The sequence below is a fragment of the Barbus barbus genome (genome assembly GCF_936440315.1).
Source record: "Barbus barbus genome assembly, chromosome: 9".
NCBI classification, from domain to species: Eukaryota; Metazoa; Chordata; class Actinopteri; order Cypriniformes; family Cyprinidae; genus Barbus; species Barbus barbus.
Window position 1 is genome coordinate 20,610,445 of NC_136737.1, and position 18,620 is coordinate 20,629,064.

An 18,620-nucleotide genomic window follows, 5' to 3' on the forward strand; every position below is an offset into this window, starting at 1 on the left:
TTGCCTCCTCTCGACCAATCACAACACGCGCCGGTGAACCCGGACAGAAAATACATTTAATTTTATCATCCTCAAACACCCGCAGATAGAGATGAAACACAATCTGAAAATTTTGTATATATCTTTTAATGTTGTTAAAAACATAAACATGCTGAGATAAGATCGTATGCGTGATTAAGTTGAGGCGCTCGGCACATCCGGTGAGAAACGGACAAACGCGGGAGCTAAGCGCGAAAAACAAACTAGCAAATGATTCTTTCACCGCGATTTTTATGATTAATATCACTTTGGGGGTTATTATATGAACTCGAAATGACGGAATTACTTTTTAACAAGAGGTTACAGGTACTTGTGAAGAATAGAGATACCGATGAGAGGTAAAACCCGTGTGTGTTTTAAACATAAATGTGTGTTTTGGGTTTGTTTACTGTTTTGTATGTTAGCATTTTGTTTTTTTAGGTTCTTAAGGGTCTAAATGTGATTATTTATGATGCTTTTTTTTAATCATAGACGTTCAGTCATTCGTATTAGTGTTGAACTGCAGCCTTCATCAAATCCTGTCCATAGAAAGGTGAGAAAATGTAATTTATACATAATTAGTTATGTATTTAAATAATGTTTTGTTGGTATTTTGACTTTTTACTTTTTTTATCAACAGGATTTGGTTGTACGGCTGACAGATGATACTGATCTTTACTTTTTATACAACCTTTTCATATCAGAGGAAGATTTTCAGAGGTATTGTGATCTTATGGCTTTTTTTTTTTATATAATATTGGTCCATATTTATTTCAATATTTTACTTAAGTGTGCAGTTTTCAATGTAATAATCAATATTCCCTTTCCTTCACAGTTTAAAGGTACAACAAGGGCTTTTAATAGACTTCACATCATTCCCACAAAAATTTATCGACTTGCTTGAGCAGTGTATTTCTGAACAGGACAAAGAAAACCCACGGTGAGAGATAATCTGGATATTATCGCTTCTATATCTCCTGTTAATGCATATATTGGTTGTGCGAACTGTTTCTGTCTGTTTGTGGTTCTGTCAGGTTTCTCTTGCAGCTCACGTCGGCTTCATCAGCGTTCGATCACAGTCCTTCAAACCTTAACATTGTGGAGACGAACGCTTTTAAACACCTCACGCATCTCTCTCTGAAACTGCTGCCGGGATCTGATACTGATATTAAGAAGTATTTGGCCACCTGTCTGTCCACTGTTAAGGTGAAACTCATCATCATGGACTTGGATTACAAAGAGAATATATATGTGACCCTGGATCACAAAACCAGTCATAAGGGTCAATTTTTTTAAATTGAGATGTATTTATCATCTGAAAGCTGAATCAATAAGCGTTGATGTATGGTTTGTTAGGATCAGACAATATTTGGCAGAGATACGACTATTTGAAAATCTGGAATCTGAGGGTGCAAAAAAATCAAAATACTGAGAAAACTGCCTTTAAAGTTGTCCAAATTAAGTTCTCAGCAATACATATTAATAATCAAAAATTAAGTTTTAATATATTTACTGTAGACAATTGACAATATCTTCATAGAACATGATCTTTACTTAATATCTTAATGATTTTTGGCATAAAAGAAAAATTTATAATTTTGACCCATACAATGTCTTTTTGGCTATTGCTACAAATATACCCCAGCGACTGGTTTTGTGGTTCAGGGTCACATATGTTGTAATCCTACTTGCTTGTAATGAATGAATCTGTAATACGTTTTTTGGGTATTTTTACAGGAGGAAAAGCAGCAGTTGGAACAGACGTTGAGAAAGACTGAGGAAGACCTGACAAGACAGCTAAATTATGCGCAGCAAGTGAGCCACATTCAAGATTCCTCTCCAAGTGAACTTATTATTATATACTTTTATTTATTTTATTTATCCTTCAGACCCTGTCCGAGAAAAGTCGAGAGTTGGACAAACTGCGATCTGAATGGACGTCGCAAACGACCTCTCTGTCCAGCAGACACATGCAAGATCTCACAGCTGAGCGTGAAAAAGCTCTTGAGGTAACCCAACATCCATAGACTGACATGGGTATTTCAGTGTTGAATTCATCAAATCAATCAATCAGTCATATTTATTGGTTGCATTTATTTTTATATATATTTATTTTATTTTAGCTTGTTTTTTAGTTTAGTTGTAGTATTAGCTGTTATTTGTCTTTAGATATTTATATTGGAATTTGAGTTGATTTTAATTAATTTATTTTATTTTTTGTCTGTTTCGAGTTTCTTATTTGTTAATGTATGTTATTTATTATTGTTTGTTTTTATTTTTTTGTTTATTTTATTTATATTTAGTTACTTTTATCTTTAGGTATTTTTTTATATTTAAATTTATTTATTTTTGTTTCAAATTTTATTCTGTTATTTATTTTTCCAATTTCTGTTTATTTTAATTTATCTATTTTATTTTTATTTCTTAATTGTATTTATTTATTTTTTGGTTATTTATTTGTCAATTTTGTTTTCATCTTTTATTTTTTATCTAGATTTGTTTAGAATTTTATGTTTAGTTTTTTTATCTTAGTTTATTTATATTTAAATTAATTTTTATTTTATTCAGTTATTTGTTTTTAGTATTTCTATTTATCTTAATTCTATGGAAGCCCATTTCTGCCACTGAATAAAAAAAAAAAAAGGTTATTGCGACTTTTTATCTCACAGTTCTTTTTTTTCACAGAATTGTGAGCTATAAACTGTTCTAACTTTTTTTTCCTCAGAATTGCGTGATATAAGCTCGCAATTGCGAGTTACAGTCCAGTTTTGAGAGGGGAAAAAAGACTGATGTTCTCAGAATTGCGAACTTATATCTCACAATTCTGTGAAAAAAAGAACTGTGAGATAAAAAGTTGCAATAATCTAGTTTTTTTTATATATATAAAATTTGTATATATATATATATATATATATATATGTACATTTAAAAGCTTTTCTAACACACACACACACATATATATATATATATATATATATATATGTATATATATATGTGTGTGTGTGTGTGTGTGTGTGTGTGTGTGTGTGTGTGTTAGAAAAGCTTTTAAATGTATTTATTTCTAATTTTGTCCCTTCCCAAAGTAATGATCTTGCTGCACTGATTTTGTTGTTTCAATTGTATTTAATAGACACAAGCCCGTCTGCAGCAGCAGAACGAACAGCTGCGACAGGAACTTGAGTCGTCTCATCACAGAAGCACCCAGCAGCTCCAAACCAAAGTCTCTGAGCTGGAAACGGCCAACAGGGAGCTCATCGACAAGAAATACAAGAGCGACTCCACCATTCGAGATCTTAAATCCAAACTGGCCAGCCTGGAAGAGGTTTTCGAGATTTATTCAGAAGGATGTGCTCTGGAAATCAAAAGAAACATCTGATGTTTTATCTTTGTTTCTCTGTCCAGGAGTATCAGAGGTCGAAGCAGCAGGTTCTGTCGTTGAGGAGAGAGAACAGCACTCTTGACACAGAATGCCATGAGAAAGAGCGTCTGGTCAACCAGCTGCAAACGCGAGTGGCCGTCTTAGAGCAAGAGATCAAAGATAAAGACCAGCTCGTGCTGCGGACCAAAGAGGTGCTGGAGGCCACACAGCAGCAGAAGGTGAGCACATTCTCACAGTTCTCATTAGCATTATACAAAAATAAATAAATCAAAATAAAATAAATGTAATTCTTTTTTTATAGTAATATTTTTTTTTTTTTAATTAGTTTTTGGCATGAAATATGAAATGGATGTCATTTTATTTGTTTTGTTTATAATTTTATGTTTCTTTGCTAGAACTCTGTTGAAGGAAATGTTGAAAGTAAGCAAGTTCAGATCAGCAAGCTGGAGGCCACGGTAAAATCCCTGTCAGGGGAGCTCATCAAGGTTTGCATCGATTTTAAAAGTAAATTATTTATATTTTAAGTCCAGTCAAATGCGTCTCACAGATGTAATTTCTCAGGCGAACGGCATCATCAGGAAGCTCCAGGGGGATCTGAAGGCGCTGGTGGGGAAGATCAAGGTGAAGAACACCGTAACGGTGTCTCAAGAAAAGATCCTGCAGGAAACTACGGAGAAACTGCAGCGGGAGCAGCGAGAGCTGCTGGACACCCAACAACGGCTCCGACAGAAAGAGGAAGAGGTACCGCATCGACTCCACAGGGTGCTGCCAACAAACGCCTGCTTGATGAATAGTTCTTTTTATCAACATTGTCTTTTGCTGTAGGTCATGAAGTTAAAGGAACAATTAGACGCTACAGTTCAGAAACTGGACGAGAGCAGAGAAGTGTTAAAAACCAATGAGAACGGTGAGGACTTTTATTTATTCTGCTCATTTAGTTTTTTTATACGTTTACTGTTTATTTACTTTTTATTTATTAACATTTTCTTTTTGTTTTTCTTTATTTATATTCATATTAATTTTTCTAATCATTTCTTTTTGTTTTGTTATATTTTGTTTCTTTTATTTCTGTTTATTTTAAGGTTCTATTTATCAAGATTCTTGATGGTGATGTTTATTTTTCTATATTTACATTCTATTTATTTATATTTTATTAATTTATATACTTTTTACATAATTAGCATTATATGTGTGTTTTGTAGCTTTTTGATTTTTATCATTTATTTCGCTGTTTTTATTTACACTTATTTATGTATTTGCTTACTTTTTGGTTATATTTCTTTTTTTTTTTTTTTTTTTTACTAATTTTTTTCCATCTATGTACTTTATAAACTTGACATAATTAACGTCATTAACATAATTTATGTCTGTTAGCTTTTTTTTATCATTTTATTTCTAATTCTGTTATTTCTGTATTTTTTATTTATATTTATTATTCTTTTTTTAGTTTTACACACACACACACGCATACATTATCATGTTTTTAATTTTAATATGGTATTCTTCAGTAATAACTTGGCTGAACAAGCAGCTGAATGAAAACCAGCTCTCTCGGAAGCAGGAATCTTTAGGAATGTTCGAGACTCCCGCCGCAGGTCTGAGAACAGGAAGTGTTCCTCACAATATGGTAATTAATCGCTGTCACTTAAACTCTAGCATAAAATCTGCCAAACAGGTTGTCTGTAGATGTAGCAGGAAATCAAGCAGAACTGTCAGTTTGATTTTTTTGCATGTGAGATTGAACTTGTCTTTTGAAATGATGTAGGCGTTCTTGTCTTCTCTAGCTTGATAGCAAAGGTTTCCCCTCGTCTTTGGGACAGGGTTTCCCCATCACCTCTACGATAAACTCCAAGTATCCTCATCCTCTTCCTCTTTCCTGCGTGAGCTCAGGACCTCGCTCTGTCCTGTCAGCACACAATCAGACATCTGGACCAAAGGCAGGCCTCATCTCCTCTTCTTTTCTCTTATGCCATCTTTTCTTTTATCCATATTTACATTTATTATTATTTTTTTTCTCTAATTTATCTCTATGAGCAGCTCACACTGAACACAATTCTTTCTGATTTGTTTTTCCAAACTTAAGCACTGTCCATTTTTTTTTTTTTTGCTAATACTTGGAATGATTAGTTTAATTTACTGCAGTTGCTATAATAACATTTTTGGCAATTAACCTTTGTATTATAGACAATCGATTGTGGCAGGAGCAGATGGAAAACTGGCCTTTTTGGCTGCTCATGTTGGTTATGGCATCTTGCTCTGGTGCTGAACAATGATGTTTAATACATGTAGCGCCCCAAAAATCTACTTGAGAAAATATTTTGGACTGAATTTCCAAAAAAAAAAAAAAAAAATCGAAAAAGGAACATTTATTATGAAAAATTTATATATTACCATCATTTTCTGAAAAAAAATAACAATTCCAAATTTGCCAAAAACATTTTTGGAAAAAATGTATTGTGAGGAGAAAAAAAATATATATATTTAAATATATATATATATATATATATATATATATATATATATATATATATATATATATATAATTCCAAATTTTATAAATGTATAATTTATTACATTACTATAATTTTGTCAAAATATTATAAATATGTTTGTTTTTGTGTTTTATAAAAATACAGTTTTTATAACATTTTACACCAGTTTTGTGAACATGTCGCCATCATGAAAATAAAAATGTATTTTTCCAAATTGTCCAAAAACATAATTTAAATTTTCAAAACAAATGTGAAAATATCCCCCACACACATTTTCCAAAAGTACTGTTATAACATTTTCAACACAATTTTGTGAAAATATTAAACTTTTTTTTTTTTTTTTAAATAAAATTTTAATAATGTTCACCATAATTTTGTACAAATGTCCAACCCTCCCCCAAAAGTTTCCAAAAATATTCTTTATCAAATTTATTTTCATCATAATTGTTAAAAATATATAGATTTTGTTTCAAAATTTTTCAAACATAATTTTCTATAACTTTTTCACCATAATTTAGCAAAAATAAAAAAAAATCACATTTTCCAAAAATACATTTTTAATAAATTTTTACCATAATTTTGTGAATTGTGAACCTTTCCCCAAAAGAGTTTCCAAACATAAAATTATAACATTTTTCACCATCATTTTGTGAAAATATTTCAAAATTTGTCTACAATTTGTTGAAAATAAATACACATACATACTGCTGCGAAAACCTGAACTCAGTTGACTCTGATGGGCAGAAATATCAGATAGTAGCTGTCAGTGTGAGCAAAGCCTTTTTCAGTGACTATCACTGCTTCTGAATGTGTCTGACAAAACACTGCTGAATTGTTTTTAGGTCCAGTTTAACCCTATGAGTGCTAAAGCTTCAGCAGCAGACGTGAGTCCCACTGCACTCTCCCAGCCCTCCAATAAAGAGAAGTGAGTTCCTCTTTCAATCCACTTACTTCCTGTTCTCTGTAATAAAGCCTTTGGTGTGATCATATCTCTGATCTCAACAGCGGAGAACCTGTTGGTCTGGACTCCAAGTACTTTGAGAGACGAGATGACAGCATTCCTCTCCGCGGCCTTTTACCCAACATGCATCTAAACAGAGGCAAACCACAAAAACTATTTTTTCCCCATTTGTTCCTAGTTTCTTGACCTTTTATTAAGTATTTAATATCTCTACCTACAGAAGTTCCTAAGCCTTTGAACACGGCTGGAGCAAAACCAACGGCGTCCGCAGCTTCTGCGTATTTCCCAGGATGACGAACAGCAGTTTAGATGCACTTCTATTCATCACTACGTTGTGTGTGAACTCCACTACTAAGATGGGAATTCATTGCAAAGTGTCCATGCAGATGATATTCATGTTTAAAATGTCTTCAATAATTTATTAAAACATTTATTTTTAAACCCATTTCTCAACATGTTTACTATGGAAGCCAGTTATTGCCACAGAATAAACAAAAAAAGAGGAAAGAGGCAGAATTGCGAGATGTAAACTTACAATTTTGAGAGAAAAAATGCGGGTGGAAAAATTGCAGTTTATATCTTGCTGTTATGCCTTTTTTAGAATTGTGAAAACAAGGTCTAAATTGTCAGATTTGTTTTAATCCTTTACTTTTTTCTGTGGAGGGAACAGGTTTTTTTTCTCACAATTATGACGTTTAACTTGCAATTCTGAGAAGTCCAAATTGTGAAATAAAAACTTAAAATTGTGAGGTAAAAACTGAGATTAAAGTCGCAGTTGAATTTTTATTTTACATTCCATAGTGGAAGCAAATACCAGAATTGAGAAAAGTCAAAATTGAGATTTTTTTTATCCTTTATTCTGTGGTTTAACGTTCTGTAGTTTCCTTGATTGTTTGAGACTTTGGGATTAGCATGGGACTAATTTATCAATAATAATGGTGCTAAGTTTTGGTCCTTCAAGTCTGTGGTGCCTATAAAATGTCTTTTCCGTGTCTTAAACTTGATTGTGCGATACAAGAACTGTCTCTGAATGAACAAACTTTTGCCAAACTCTGAGAGCTGCCATTTTGTATTCTCAGTGCTATTAATGTAAATGGCGATTTTAAGGCTAATATAAGGATTGGAGTTCTTGATATGAATGGCAGTGTGTGGTTTGCTGTGTAAAACTGTATATAATTCATTGTGTACATTTATATTTTTGTATTTATGGTTTACTATAGTAAACTTTGTAATCTGTTTATCATGGATTGCAGTTTGGCTGCTTGTTCATCAGTAGCTCAATTTTAGGACAAGCGTAAATAAAATCTAATGCAGTTTGAAAAAGTTTTCATCTTTTTACGGTGTATCTTAAAAGTATAAAAACAAACAACACGATCGCACATACATCAAAATATTTCAATTTTATTGAAATGCATGTTTAGATACTTTGACATTTACATTGTTCGGAAAAAACAAACCATGTTTAAAATTTATAATGAAAACAGCACAACAGAACCACAGAACGTAAAAAAAACCTCACACTGTATTCTGAGACGAAGGAAATATTTTACAGGAAATCATCTCATAAATATCCAAAGCACACAACTAATATTACAGATTAACTCGCCTGTCTTGCATCAATAAAATATCCACACATTTGGTCAAATGTCAAATCTTAAAATGAGCCATTCATCTGTCTTTATGAAAAAAAAATGAAGGCCACTGGCAAATTTAATCTCCTGTTTCTCAATGTACTTCTGTCAGTTGGCATTTGCGAAGTGTTTTGCGTAAACGTACATATTTTTAATAAAATAATATTTCTACACAAGGCCGAAAGCAAATCCAGAACAAAAGACACGTCACGTATTTCAGTTTCACTGCTGATATAGAATCAGCTCTACCTTTATTTTACGCAAGACTTTTCAGTTGCGCAAGTCTGACACTGGTCAGATCTAGAGTCTTGTGCGTCACTTAAATTCGCCAGTTTCCATTAACAACACAATTTAAGCTGGGAAAAGGCACCATCGATTCTAAGTGGTATAAAGAAAACAGGCTTCAGTTTAAACATGAGTAGAAAACGAAAAGGAACTTTGAAGCTGTACCAAAATCATTCCATTGCGACGTTCGTTTGTCAAAGTCTGAAACCGAACTGTCAGTTAAGGCCATTCACGTCAAAGCATTAGAAGTCCGTAAAATTATTTTATGTTCCCTAACAAACCCAAGAAAACCACTTAATTTAGTAAGGTCACTGGGCCTCAAAATGAATTTGTATGAACGATTCTAAGTCGTTCCACTCGAAACTTCACAATACATTTTTGAAACAATTAATCTAAATACAATTTAAAAAATTTGTGAATGACTTGCATAACTTTGCAAATTTTTGGAAATAGCTTTAGGAAAAGATTTACACCATTTTTTGACTCAAATTCCTATGAATGGGTTTTACAAATTAGTTACTCAAATTTGTTCAACTTAATCTAGTAATCTCATGTTTTGAAGGATTTACCTAAATTCGTTCCACTCCAAAATGTGAAAGCAATTTTATGAACAATTCACGCAAATGCTTTTAGCTGATACTCTTACGAACGGCTAACGCATGACTTGCATAAATTTGTTCACCGCAAATTCTTGCAAAAAGTTTTAAGAAATGATTTACAAAATTTTTTCGACTCAAATGGTTTTAGAATGAATTACATAAGTTTGTTCAATGCAAATTCTTGCAAATAGTTTCATGAGCGATTTACACAAATTCAATCTGCTTGCGTTTAATGAATGGATTTTGTTATTTGTATGTCGCCGCTAGGCCATTCTGATAAGGGGAACACACTGTGTTCGGAAACATTCCTGACCAGGATAATGTCCCTGAGTGAACTATGGTAATAAACATCTAGACAGTCAAAACAGAGCAACGTAAAAAAAAAAAAAGGCAAAAAAAAAAACAAACAAAAAGAATAAATACAAGCCATTGCAATAGTGCTTTTGGACAGAACCATCGTTAAATATATGTTCTTCTATATACAATTCTTTTAAAAAGTGGTGTTCTATTGGTGATTCAGCAGGGACGCCCAGTCTTAATCATGGAGACTTCCCTTCCTGTCTGTAATTTCCCTAAACCTTAATTAACAAGTTCAGGTGTATTTACACGAAACACTCCAGAAAGATAGAGCTCTAGGTGCAAGACTGACCCTGCCTCCGATATAGCTTTACGTTTCAATAAATGACAACAGCCTCCATGCGCAGTTCGTTCCTTGATGGGGAATAGGGGGTGTGGGCAATTCAGCCACATCCAAACTCCCAATCACACGTTAGTGTCCTGTAGGAGGGGCTCTTTGGCCTCTCCGGGTGGGTGGGGACTGTGCGAGTGGCCGTGGGGTGATGTGTGCTTTTTCCAGCTGCCCGCGCGAGCGCCCATATGAGGGTGCTCAGGAATAAAAAGCGCCACCAGGAGCGCCAGCAGCACAGAACATGCGCCAAAGAGGAACGGCGGTCCCGGGATTATTGCACTCTGTAAGGGGAACACATGACATGGGAACACAATTAACACAGTCAAAAACCTTTCCAAAAACTACAGTCTACACTGAAGGCCTATTTAGATTCAAATTTTCGAAACTAAACTATGTGCAATGACTTTTTAAAACGAAGACGGCTCTATCAACCTACTGAAAAAACATCGTACTGTGATAATTCATTCATTTTTACATACGGAGGCTAGATTGAGTTTTAAATTGCTTGGATACCAAAAATTATGGAATTTTACTAACAATTTAGTAAATTAGATCTGTTTGAATTCTAGCATACTTTTTAAAGAATGATTTAAATTCATTCTACCTGGAATTGTTCTACAACCAATTTAAAAATTGGTACCGAACAGTTACAAACTTTTTCACAGAATAAAAAAGTTCTGCAATTTTACAAACATTTTATCTCAGCTGAAATTTTTACAAATGGTTTTACGTACAAATAACAACAAACTCATCTTGCTTGAATTTTTGCAAATAGCTTTAAACTATTTAAGTTTATTCCGCTTCCACTTCTTAAGAATTGTTTTACAAGCAATTTATAAACTGGTAGTAAAAAATTCCTTCAGGTATTAATATTTTTTTTTCTTTCAGAAAACAATAAAAATTCTGCAATTTTACGTAGAATTTATACAATTTGGTCCTGCTTAATTTCTTAAGAATGCTTCTACGAACAATTCCCAACAAACTCGTTCGGCTTAAATTCCTGCAAATAGTTTACAAATTCTGCAATTTTACTAAGTTTACACAAACTAGTTCTGCTCAGATTATTACGAATGGTTCTATGAACAATTACCAAAAAAACTCCTTCTGTTCGAATTCTTGCAAATAGTTTGAAATGTATTCTACTTAACTTAAAAAATAATTCTATGAACAACTTTTCATAACTTTATGGACAATTTAGACAAATTGTATCTACTCATCGTTACGAATAGTTCTACAAACAATTAACAACAAACTTACTCTGCTTAAATTCTAGCAAGTGGTTTTGCAAACGATTTAAAACAAATTGCTTCCACTTGACTTGTGGAAGCTAGGTTGAGTTTGTTTTTTGTTTTTTTATCAAAAAATGATGCAATATCTTGCCAAGTATTTTATACTTCAATGTTGTTTAGTAGCATCGGCCTTCAGCATTTTAACAAAACTTTAGTGTCTGTTATCAAAAACTAATTTATCCATTAAAAAACCTAAATTGTCAGTAAACAGCAATCAGCGTGGTTCAGTAAAATTCAACAATGTGCGGTGACTTACCTGTTGGTGGTGATCATGGTGATGCGTTACATCCGGTTCTTTCTCTGGAACTTGGTCCAACTCGACATGAAAGATGTAGAAGATGAAACCGTAGAGAGCCGGACCCAAACCGTTACACAGCCCACGGATTCCCGTAACCATACCCTGACCCACACCTACAGAAACAAGAGCTTTACAGTCAGTCTTACAGAATAACCCTGCATCTGTAACATCATACATCTCGGGAAAACCAACCTTGTTGATCCGGATCGGCTGTGCGGGAAATCAGGGCGCTAACAGCAGGGAAAGTGATACTAGACATGGCGGCAACAGCTCCAGCTGCCCACATCATCCTGGAGATTGGAAACAATGCCATTAGTAAAGAGTCATTACTTTTTACATTATCCATTCTTTTTATTTACATTTTTCTCTTTATTTTTACCAATTTTAGAAATGAAAACTTAGGCTTTCGGTCTTACCAAGACTCTGATCCGAACCCGTACCAGGCGAGTTGCAAAATCTGAAATCCCAATCCCAGCAAAATCGTGTTCTTGTTTCCAATGGAACGCATTAGCAAACTTAATACTACAGTCTGTAGATGAAAAAAGCCACATTTAACAATCAACATTAAAAACGAATGACGTAAAGTCCTTTATTAGGAAAATACTGACCTGTGCAACAATTGACAGCAATCCTAGGACAGCGATGAAAGCTGCGACACTTTCAGGTGAAAATCCCATTATCTGCATAAGAGGATAAAACAACAAAACTTTACGGTCCCTTTGCTAACAGGATTTCGATAAACCAGACTTGACCCAGTAAACACAATTAATTAAACAGCAAGTTAAAGATTAACCTCAGAGATAAATGAAATCTGTCTCTTGCCATACCTGTTGCAGATAGAGGAAGAAGCTGGAGTATTGACCGGCCTCAGGCAGATACGACAAGAACACTGTTATACAGATGAGCAGAACCGTCGAGTCCTGACCCACTTTCCTCAGAGACTGCAGAGAGAAAGATATTGACGTCTAGAACCAAACTGTGTGTGAATGTAATTTAACACTCTTCTTGATTTAAGAACAGCTCTTTGAACAATTTACATACATTTGTTCTGCTTAAATCTTGCAAATAGTTTTACGACTATTATGTTCAATTTATTCTGTATTGACTTCTCAGGAAATATTTTACAAATTGGCACCAAACAATTCTTTCAGATATTAAACTTTTTTCAGCAATTTTACAATTTACTCAATTTTGTTTTGCTAAAATTTTTATCAGTGGTTCTATGAAAAATTATAAGAGCAGAACCCATCAAACTGTAGTCTTGACCCATCAAACTGTAGAAAAAAACTGTGTTATAAGAGGTAAATATAAGATGTTTATTAAATGTATCATACGTTTTAAAAATGTAATGTGGATATTGGATATTTAATTGTGCAACAGAATTTAACTTTTTTTTTTTTGAAACATTTATGGAAATGGAAATATAAAAGCTAATTCAAAATATTATCAGTATATAAATAATATTAAAAGAGATACACTTCATGACAAATACATTCAGATATCCTTGCAAATTTTAACATTAAAATAAAAAAAATATATAAGTTTATTGGAAGATTAAAAAAAAATTATAATAAAAACCCTAAAAGGTACGGCACATACACATACTTTGCAGTTGTTTATGTGCTTTGAGCCCACATGTGTAACAGCAAACCTTAAAATGTGACTTCTAAGTTTGTCAGGACTGTATTAACCAATAATAATCTCGTGGGACACTCCAAGAGATTTCAGAGGAACTCCTTAGAACAAACCACGTGTGAAAACAGCCTTATTTGACATGCGTTCAGAAAACTCCATTATGTTGACACCTCATGCTGTCGAGGGGAAATGGGCGTAAAAATGTTTCTCTACAGAAAACCACACAGGATATGAGCAAAGTGTTGCGTGGTGTCCTCTGTTTTTAAAATACACATTTCCAGCCAACACTCACGCTCAAGTTACTATATTTGCAATGCAGTTAATTTAATAAAACTGATTATTCATTTTAAACGAGCTCAAAAAGGTCAAATCTACTTACAGCGAAGGGGTCTGCTTGTTCCCATGAGATTGGGGCGCCCCAGGACGCCGGTCTCATCTTTTCCGGCAGCGATTCGGGCACGGCCACCAGGATAAAGCAGATGTCTAGCATAGCGATGGCCGAAGCTAGAACTACTACCAGACTGTCTCCATACACCTGACTCAGGTACGCGCCGATGGCCGGGCTGATCACCAGACTCGCCGCAAACGTGGCCGAGACCTTTTGGAGGAAGAACAGAGACGTTAATACAAACCAAAGCGGCAAAAAGAGATGAAGATGACGTATTGATGGCTTATATGTACCATGCCGTAAGCCATACTGCGCTCATGCTCTTGGGTGATGTCGGCCACATAGGCGAATATAACTGAGAAGGTAACGGCAAACACTCCAGATACAGAGATAACAGCAAAGTACCACCTGAAACACAACAGGAATTGTAAATGCATGTGATTCAAGATGTGCATTTGTGTTACAAAATACAAATAAACCGATATATCGGTGAGACTGATATTTAGGCTTTTTGAGATGATCTGTATTCACTACTAACCGATATTACAATCAGTATATTACATTACAATAAAAATAATAAAGTTGTTTTTGTTTAAATTTAATTCTTTATTTTTATTTTGACACTAGACACAGAAAATATGAAAAATAAACATATATATCTATTTTGTACATATCTCATTTGCATTTTTTAAATTAACAAAAACAAATACAAAAATTTTAAATTATATTATAATGATAAATTAAATATTAATTTAAATACTAAAATTACAAAAAACAAAAATAATGAAAAAACAATAAATTAAAACAAAACTGAAATGTGTTTTAAATTACAAAAGCATGCAACTAAACTATTAACATTTTAAACTGTAAATACAGAAAACTACAAACTCATTCAAAATATTAAAAATATACAATGGACAGAAAATAATATATATTTTTAAAAACTCATAACTTGTGGACATCTCATTGGCTTCTTTTTAAATTAAAGATAAAAACAAAACATATTTTTTTTTAATTTAAGATTAATTAAAATTGCACATTAAATATTAAATTAATATTAAATCAAATACCGAAATTACTAAAAAATTAAAATAAAAAATACAATTATAACTAAAAAATAAATTAAATAATAAGCAATATATTAAACTAATTAAAATTCAACCTGCATGTATATATTTAAAAAAACAATCAAAACATTTTTACTAATCTACTAAAAAGTCGAGACTGAAAATACAAAAATTAAAGCCAATTCAAAGTATTAATAAACATTACAATAGTATATAATTAATACTAAATTAAGACATTTTCAGGGCATTCAAAAGATGCATTTCATGATAAATACATGCAGACATCCAAATCTTCCAAAAATTAAATAAACTTACATTAAATTAAAAATCACATTTCTTTTAAATATAAAATAAAATATACATAATTTTTTAATTTGTGTCCAAAATAAACACAACGTACCATGGACTGATCTTCAATAAAGGAATTGGAGCACATGTGAAGAACACGGTGAGTAAGAGAAACGACTTCCTTCCCCACACGTCTGACAGAGCACCAATCAGAGGAGCGCTTAAAAACGACAGCAGACCCTGCGAAAAAAAAAATCACAGTGTTAATAGATCATGAACTGGATTATCAGAACGTAAACATTATGATGTTACAGATGATACCTTGACCCCCTGAACCAAGCCGTTCATGAGAAACGTGTGTTTCGGGAATGTTTCATGAAGGGCCTGCAAACACATGAGACACAAAACAGCATTGTTTATGACGCCCATATGAGGATATTTTGAACTTTGAAGCTTTCCTGCATGATCATATTACGTAATATAACAACAGAGGCATACAATGGGTTTCTAACACCCGTAACATGAAATAAACATCACCCTGATATGAAAATAATGTCTGGATTTAACACAAAAACAACCACAACTTACTCCCAAAGTAGGTGCTGTCAGCAAACCCCATGCAAAGAACTCCAGAAATATGACGATGACAGCATGATAAACACTGGGGGAACCAAAGCCTTGAGGCTGGAGAGAGAAGAACCAGAGACATCAACCACAGTGAAGAAACTAACCACCAGTATTATTACACATCCTTTAAAGCTTAGTTTTGGTTTTGACACTGAGCTGACATGATCAGGGGCCTGTTTCAAAAAACAAGTTTACCAGGTTTAAGTTAGTCTGACTTACTGTCAATTGATTTGGTTCAAATAAGTCAGACTAACTGAAATAAGCCTGGATTGTTTGGTAAACTTGTTTTATGAAACAGCCCTCCAGGACTGTTTGAGGCCTAATCTATAAACATCCATTAGATGTTTTCATGACAGGAATCATGCACCTGTTTTTTGAGCGCCGAACACTGCAGATTCTGGCTTATTTTGGAAAGCAGGCAAGATAAAACACATCCAAAGAGGAACTCTGAGAACTAGGTTCGCATTTAGACCTATCACAACCTACAATTTTAATAAAAACAAGAAAAATTGCTGCTCTTGTCAGCCAGTGAGCAGGATATTTGATAACACGTCTGCTTCTGTCATGGAAAAAGCCAGTAGTTTCTGACGATGTGGGTAAGAAGATGAAAATTTTAAGCAAATAATCTGCAACTCGATGGGCCTGACCACATTTACACATGTGAGGAGCTTATTTGAGTTTAAAGCATTTTAGCCATTACTGACCACTATAATATTTATCATCAATGGTTTATTTGAAAAGAAATGGCTGTTTTGAGGCAGAATTATTATTGTTAATGGAAACGATTAAAAATCATTTTCAGTAATCGAAATATAAATATTAAATGAAAAACGTAAACGGAAATTCAATTGAAGTAAAATAAGTTGAAGTACTAAAATTACTAAAAACTAAAGAGAAATAAAAATTATAAATAAAAAAACATGACAAATGTGATAAAAACACATCAGAAATGCATTAAAACAAACAAAAATTGGCAATTAATTAAAATAAGTTGAAGTACAACAAAGTGAAATAAATAAAGCTATATAGAAATGTAAAAATAGCTAAAGCACACAACTAAATTACTAAAACTGAAAAAATTTGAAATGCTGCCTTGAGGACTAACTAAAATATAATACTAAAATTAATAAAGCCGAAAAATTTACACAAAAACTATTAAAAATTACAAAAGCACCGAACAAAATTACTAAAACTTATGCTCAAATTACAAATACTATGTACTGAATTCTACATTTAAAAGCCAATTCAACATATTAATAGTATATAACAGTATTTTCAGGACATTCAAGAGGTGCAAAATTCATTCAGATATCCAAACCTTGTAAACTTAGACATGATTGTTATGAGTCGTCTGACAGACTACTGGTTTACAAACATAAAAAGGTCAAACTAGGCTTAGCAATACTAACTGCCCTCATAATAGTAAAGTATATAACTATTTAAAGTTGTGTGCGAGAGAATGTATAATATTTACAGCCATGAGTAATGATGACAGCTTTAAACCCATCTAATGTGTCATTAAACCACCTGTGCATTAATAAAACCACCTATAATGTTCAGATTTATGTTTGTGGTGTGAATTATTGCTCATTACAGGAAGTAAATGCTGATGTTTACAGCCTTAAACGTCTGTTACACTCCTCAAATGTGTGCTCAAAGCATTTAGTCCTTCAAACATGAACATAATACTTAAGTGTGACTTAGATCTTGGTATCTGAGGTGTTTGAATCCAGCAGACACTCACCGTTCCTCCATCCTTGATGATGATCTTCTTCGCCAGCAACAAACTGCGATTCACTCGCTTCTTCTTTTTCTGGGTCATATTATCATCCTAGCTCTTCACACTAGGTTCAAACTTCGTTTTCACGCAAACGCATGTGTGTGGGCATGGAGTGGGACACAGAGGAGGGAAGAGGGGGGATTTTCAGAAATTTTGGGCTGTTTTCCGTCCATTCAGTTTCGCATCATGTAAGTTACACATCAGCCATCTTCCCGAAGAGAGACGCATGGTGTGCGTCATGACGTTGGCATCATTCGATTCCGCCTGGCCACGCCCACACACAGAGCGCGCACGTGGTCAAAACACGGGTTAAGAATAATTAAAATACTTTCTTGCTTTTTCCAGTATTCTTAAAAAGTAAACTGTATTATAGTCGATATTCATTATATAAGCATGTCCATGTTAACTTTACTTTTTCCTGTAGCTTTTTAAATTTTCTTTGAAGTTCACCGAACTGACTCTATGATAATAATAATAGGGTGATATCAGGCAAATTGGGCCACTTTTTTGTTAATCGCTTGGAACACTAACAAAAAACCCATGTATGACATTTAACTGTGTTCTTATGATTAATAAGGACTGTTTTTAATATTTTTGTGTTGAATTGATGTAATAAAATAAAATCGTTCAGGCCCTACAGGTTTTGAAACATTAGCTGCCCCACATTTTTTGAGACTGCAGTGTTCAGGTAAAATGGGCCGGCCGATCAGCAAAAATGGGCCAGTCAAACTGCAAAGTGAAATAGAGACATTTCTGATAAAACACATTTAATTATGTTTAATTTTATAATGTAACAGAACACTGCATCTAAATTACATTAGAACATATATTTGAATTGCATTAAAACATTAATTTCAAACAATTTAATCAATAAAACATACATTTCATGAACAAAATGTACAAACCCGATTCCAAAAAAGTTGGGACACTGTACAAATTACGAATAAAAAAGGAATGCAATAATTTACAAATCTCATAAACTTATATTTTATTCACAATAGAATATAGATAACATATCAAATGTTGAAAGTGAGACATTTTGAAATGCCATGCCAAATATTGGCTCATTTTGGATTTCATGAGAGCTACACATTCCAAAAAAGTTGGGACAGGTAGCAATAAGAGGCCGGAAAAGTTAAATGTACATATAAGGAACAGCTGGAGGACCAATTTGCAACTTATTAGGTCAACTGGC

General features: G+C 33.3%; 2 protein-coding genes across 2 annotated transcripts; one reads left to right on the forward strand and one right to left on the reverse strand.

Moving 5' to 3' along the window:
• Positions 1-19: 19 nt before the first annotated feature.
• On the forward strand, positions 20-8,177 carry LOC306874759 (spindle assembly abnormal protein 6 homolog). The gene is made up of 17 exons (XM_079424996.1): positions 20-377; positions 511-571; positions 659-738; positions 854-958; positions 1,053-1,224; positions 1,756-1,833; positions 1,908-2,027; positions 3,149-3,340; positions 3,421-3,615; positions 3,793-3,882; positions 3,959-4,138; positions 4,223-4,304; positions 4,906-5,024; positions 5,182-5,334; positions 6,732-6,814; positions 6,895-6,989; positions 7,071-8,177. The coding sequence occupies exons 1-17, from the start codon at positions 313-315 to the stop codon at positions 7,142-7,144; spliced, it is 1,944 nt and encodes a 647-aa protein (XP_079281122.1). The 5' UTR covers positions 20-312; the 3' UTR covers positions 7,145-8,177.
• A 54-nt stretch (positions 8,178-8,231) lies between these two features.
• On the reverse strand, positions 8,232-17,663 carry LOC306875153 (hippocampus abundant transcript 1 protein-like). Its single transcript, XM_079425589.1, has 12 exons — positions 17,390-17,663; positions 15,607-15,702; positions 15,340-15,402; positions 15,131-15,258; positions 13,957-14,071; positions 13,655-13,873; positions 12,468-12,581; positions 12,249-12,320; positions 12,057-12,169; positions 11,833-11,930; positions 11,599-11,753; positions 8,232-10,334 (listed from the first exon to the last, which is right to left on the reverse strand). The coding sequence occupies exons 1-12, from the start codon at positions 17,465-17,467 to the stop codon at positions 10,128-10,130; spliced, it is 1,458 nt and encodes a 485-aa protein (XP_079281715.1). The 5' UTR covers positions 17,468-17,663; the 3' UTR covers positions 8,232-10,127.
• Between the last annotated feature and the right edge of the window lie 957 nt (positions 17,664-18,620).

What these genes read in the sequence shown, in the direction of transcription:
- LOC306874759 (XM_079424996.1), top strand. Translation starts at nt 313, where the DNA reads ATGACGGAATTACTTTTTAACAAGAGGTTACAGGTACTTGTGAAGAAT. An exon ending in CCTGTCTGTCCACTGTTAAG is followed by an intron (nt 1,225 to 1,755) that starts GTGAAACTCATC and finishes GTATTTTTACAG; the next exon opens with GAGGAAAAGCAGCAGTTGGA. An exon ending in ATCAGACATCTGGACCAAAG is followed by an intron (nt 5,335 to 6,731) that starts GCAGGCCTCATC and finishes AATTGTTTTTAG; the next exon opens with GTCCAGTTTAACCCTATGAG.
- LOC306875153 (XM_079425589.1), bottom strand. Translation starts at nt 17,467, where the DNA reads ATGACCCAGAAAAAGAAGAAGCGAGTGAATCGCAGTTTGTTGCTGGCG. An exon ending in GCAGTATGGCTTACGGCATG is followed by an intron (nt 13,874 to 13,956) that starts GTACATATAAGC and finishes TTCCTCCAAAAG; the next exon opens with GTCTCGGCCACGTTTGCGGC. An exon ending in TCTTCCTCTATCTGCAACAG is followed by an intron (nt 12,321 to 12,467) that starts GTATGGCAAGAG and finishes CCTCTTATGCAG; the next exon opens with ATAATGGGATTTTCACCTGA.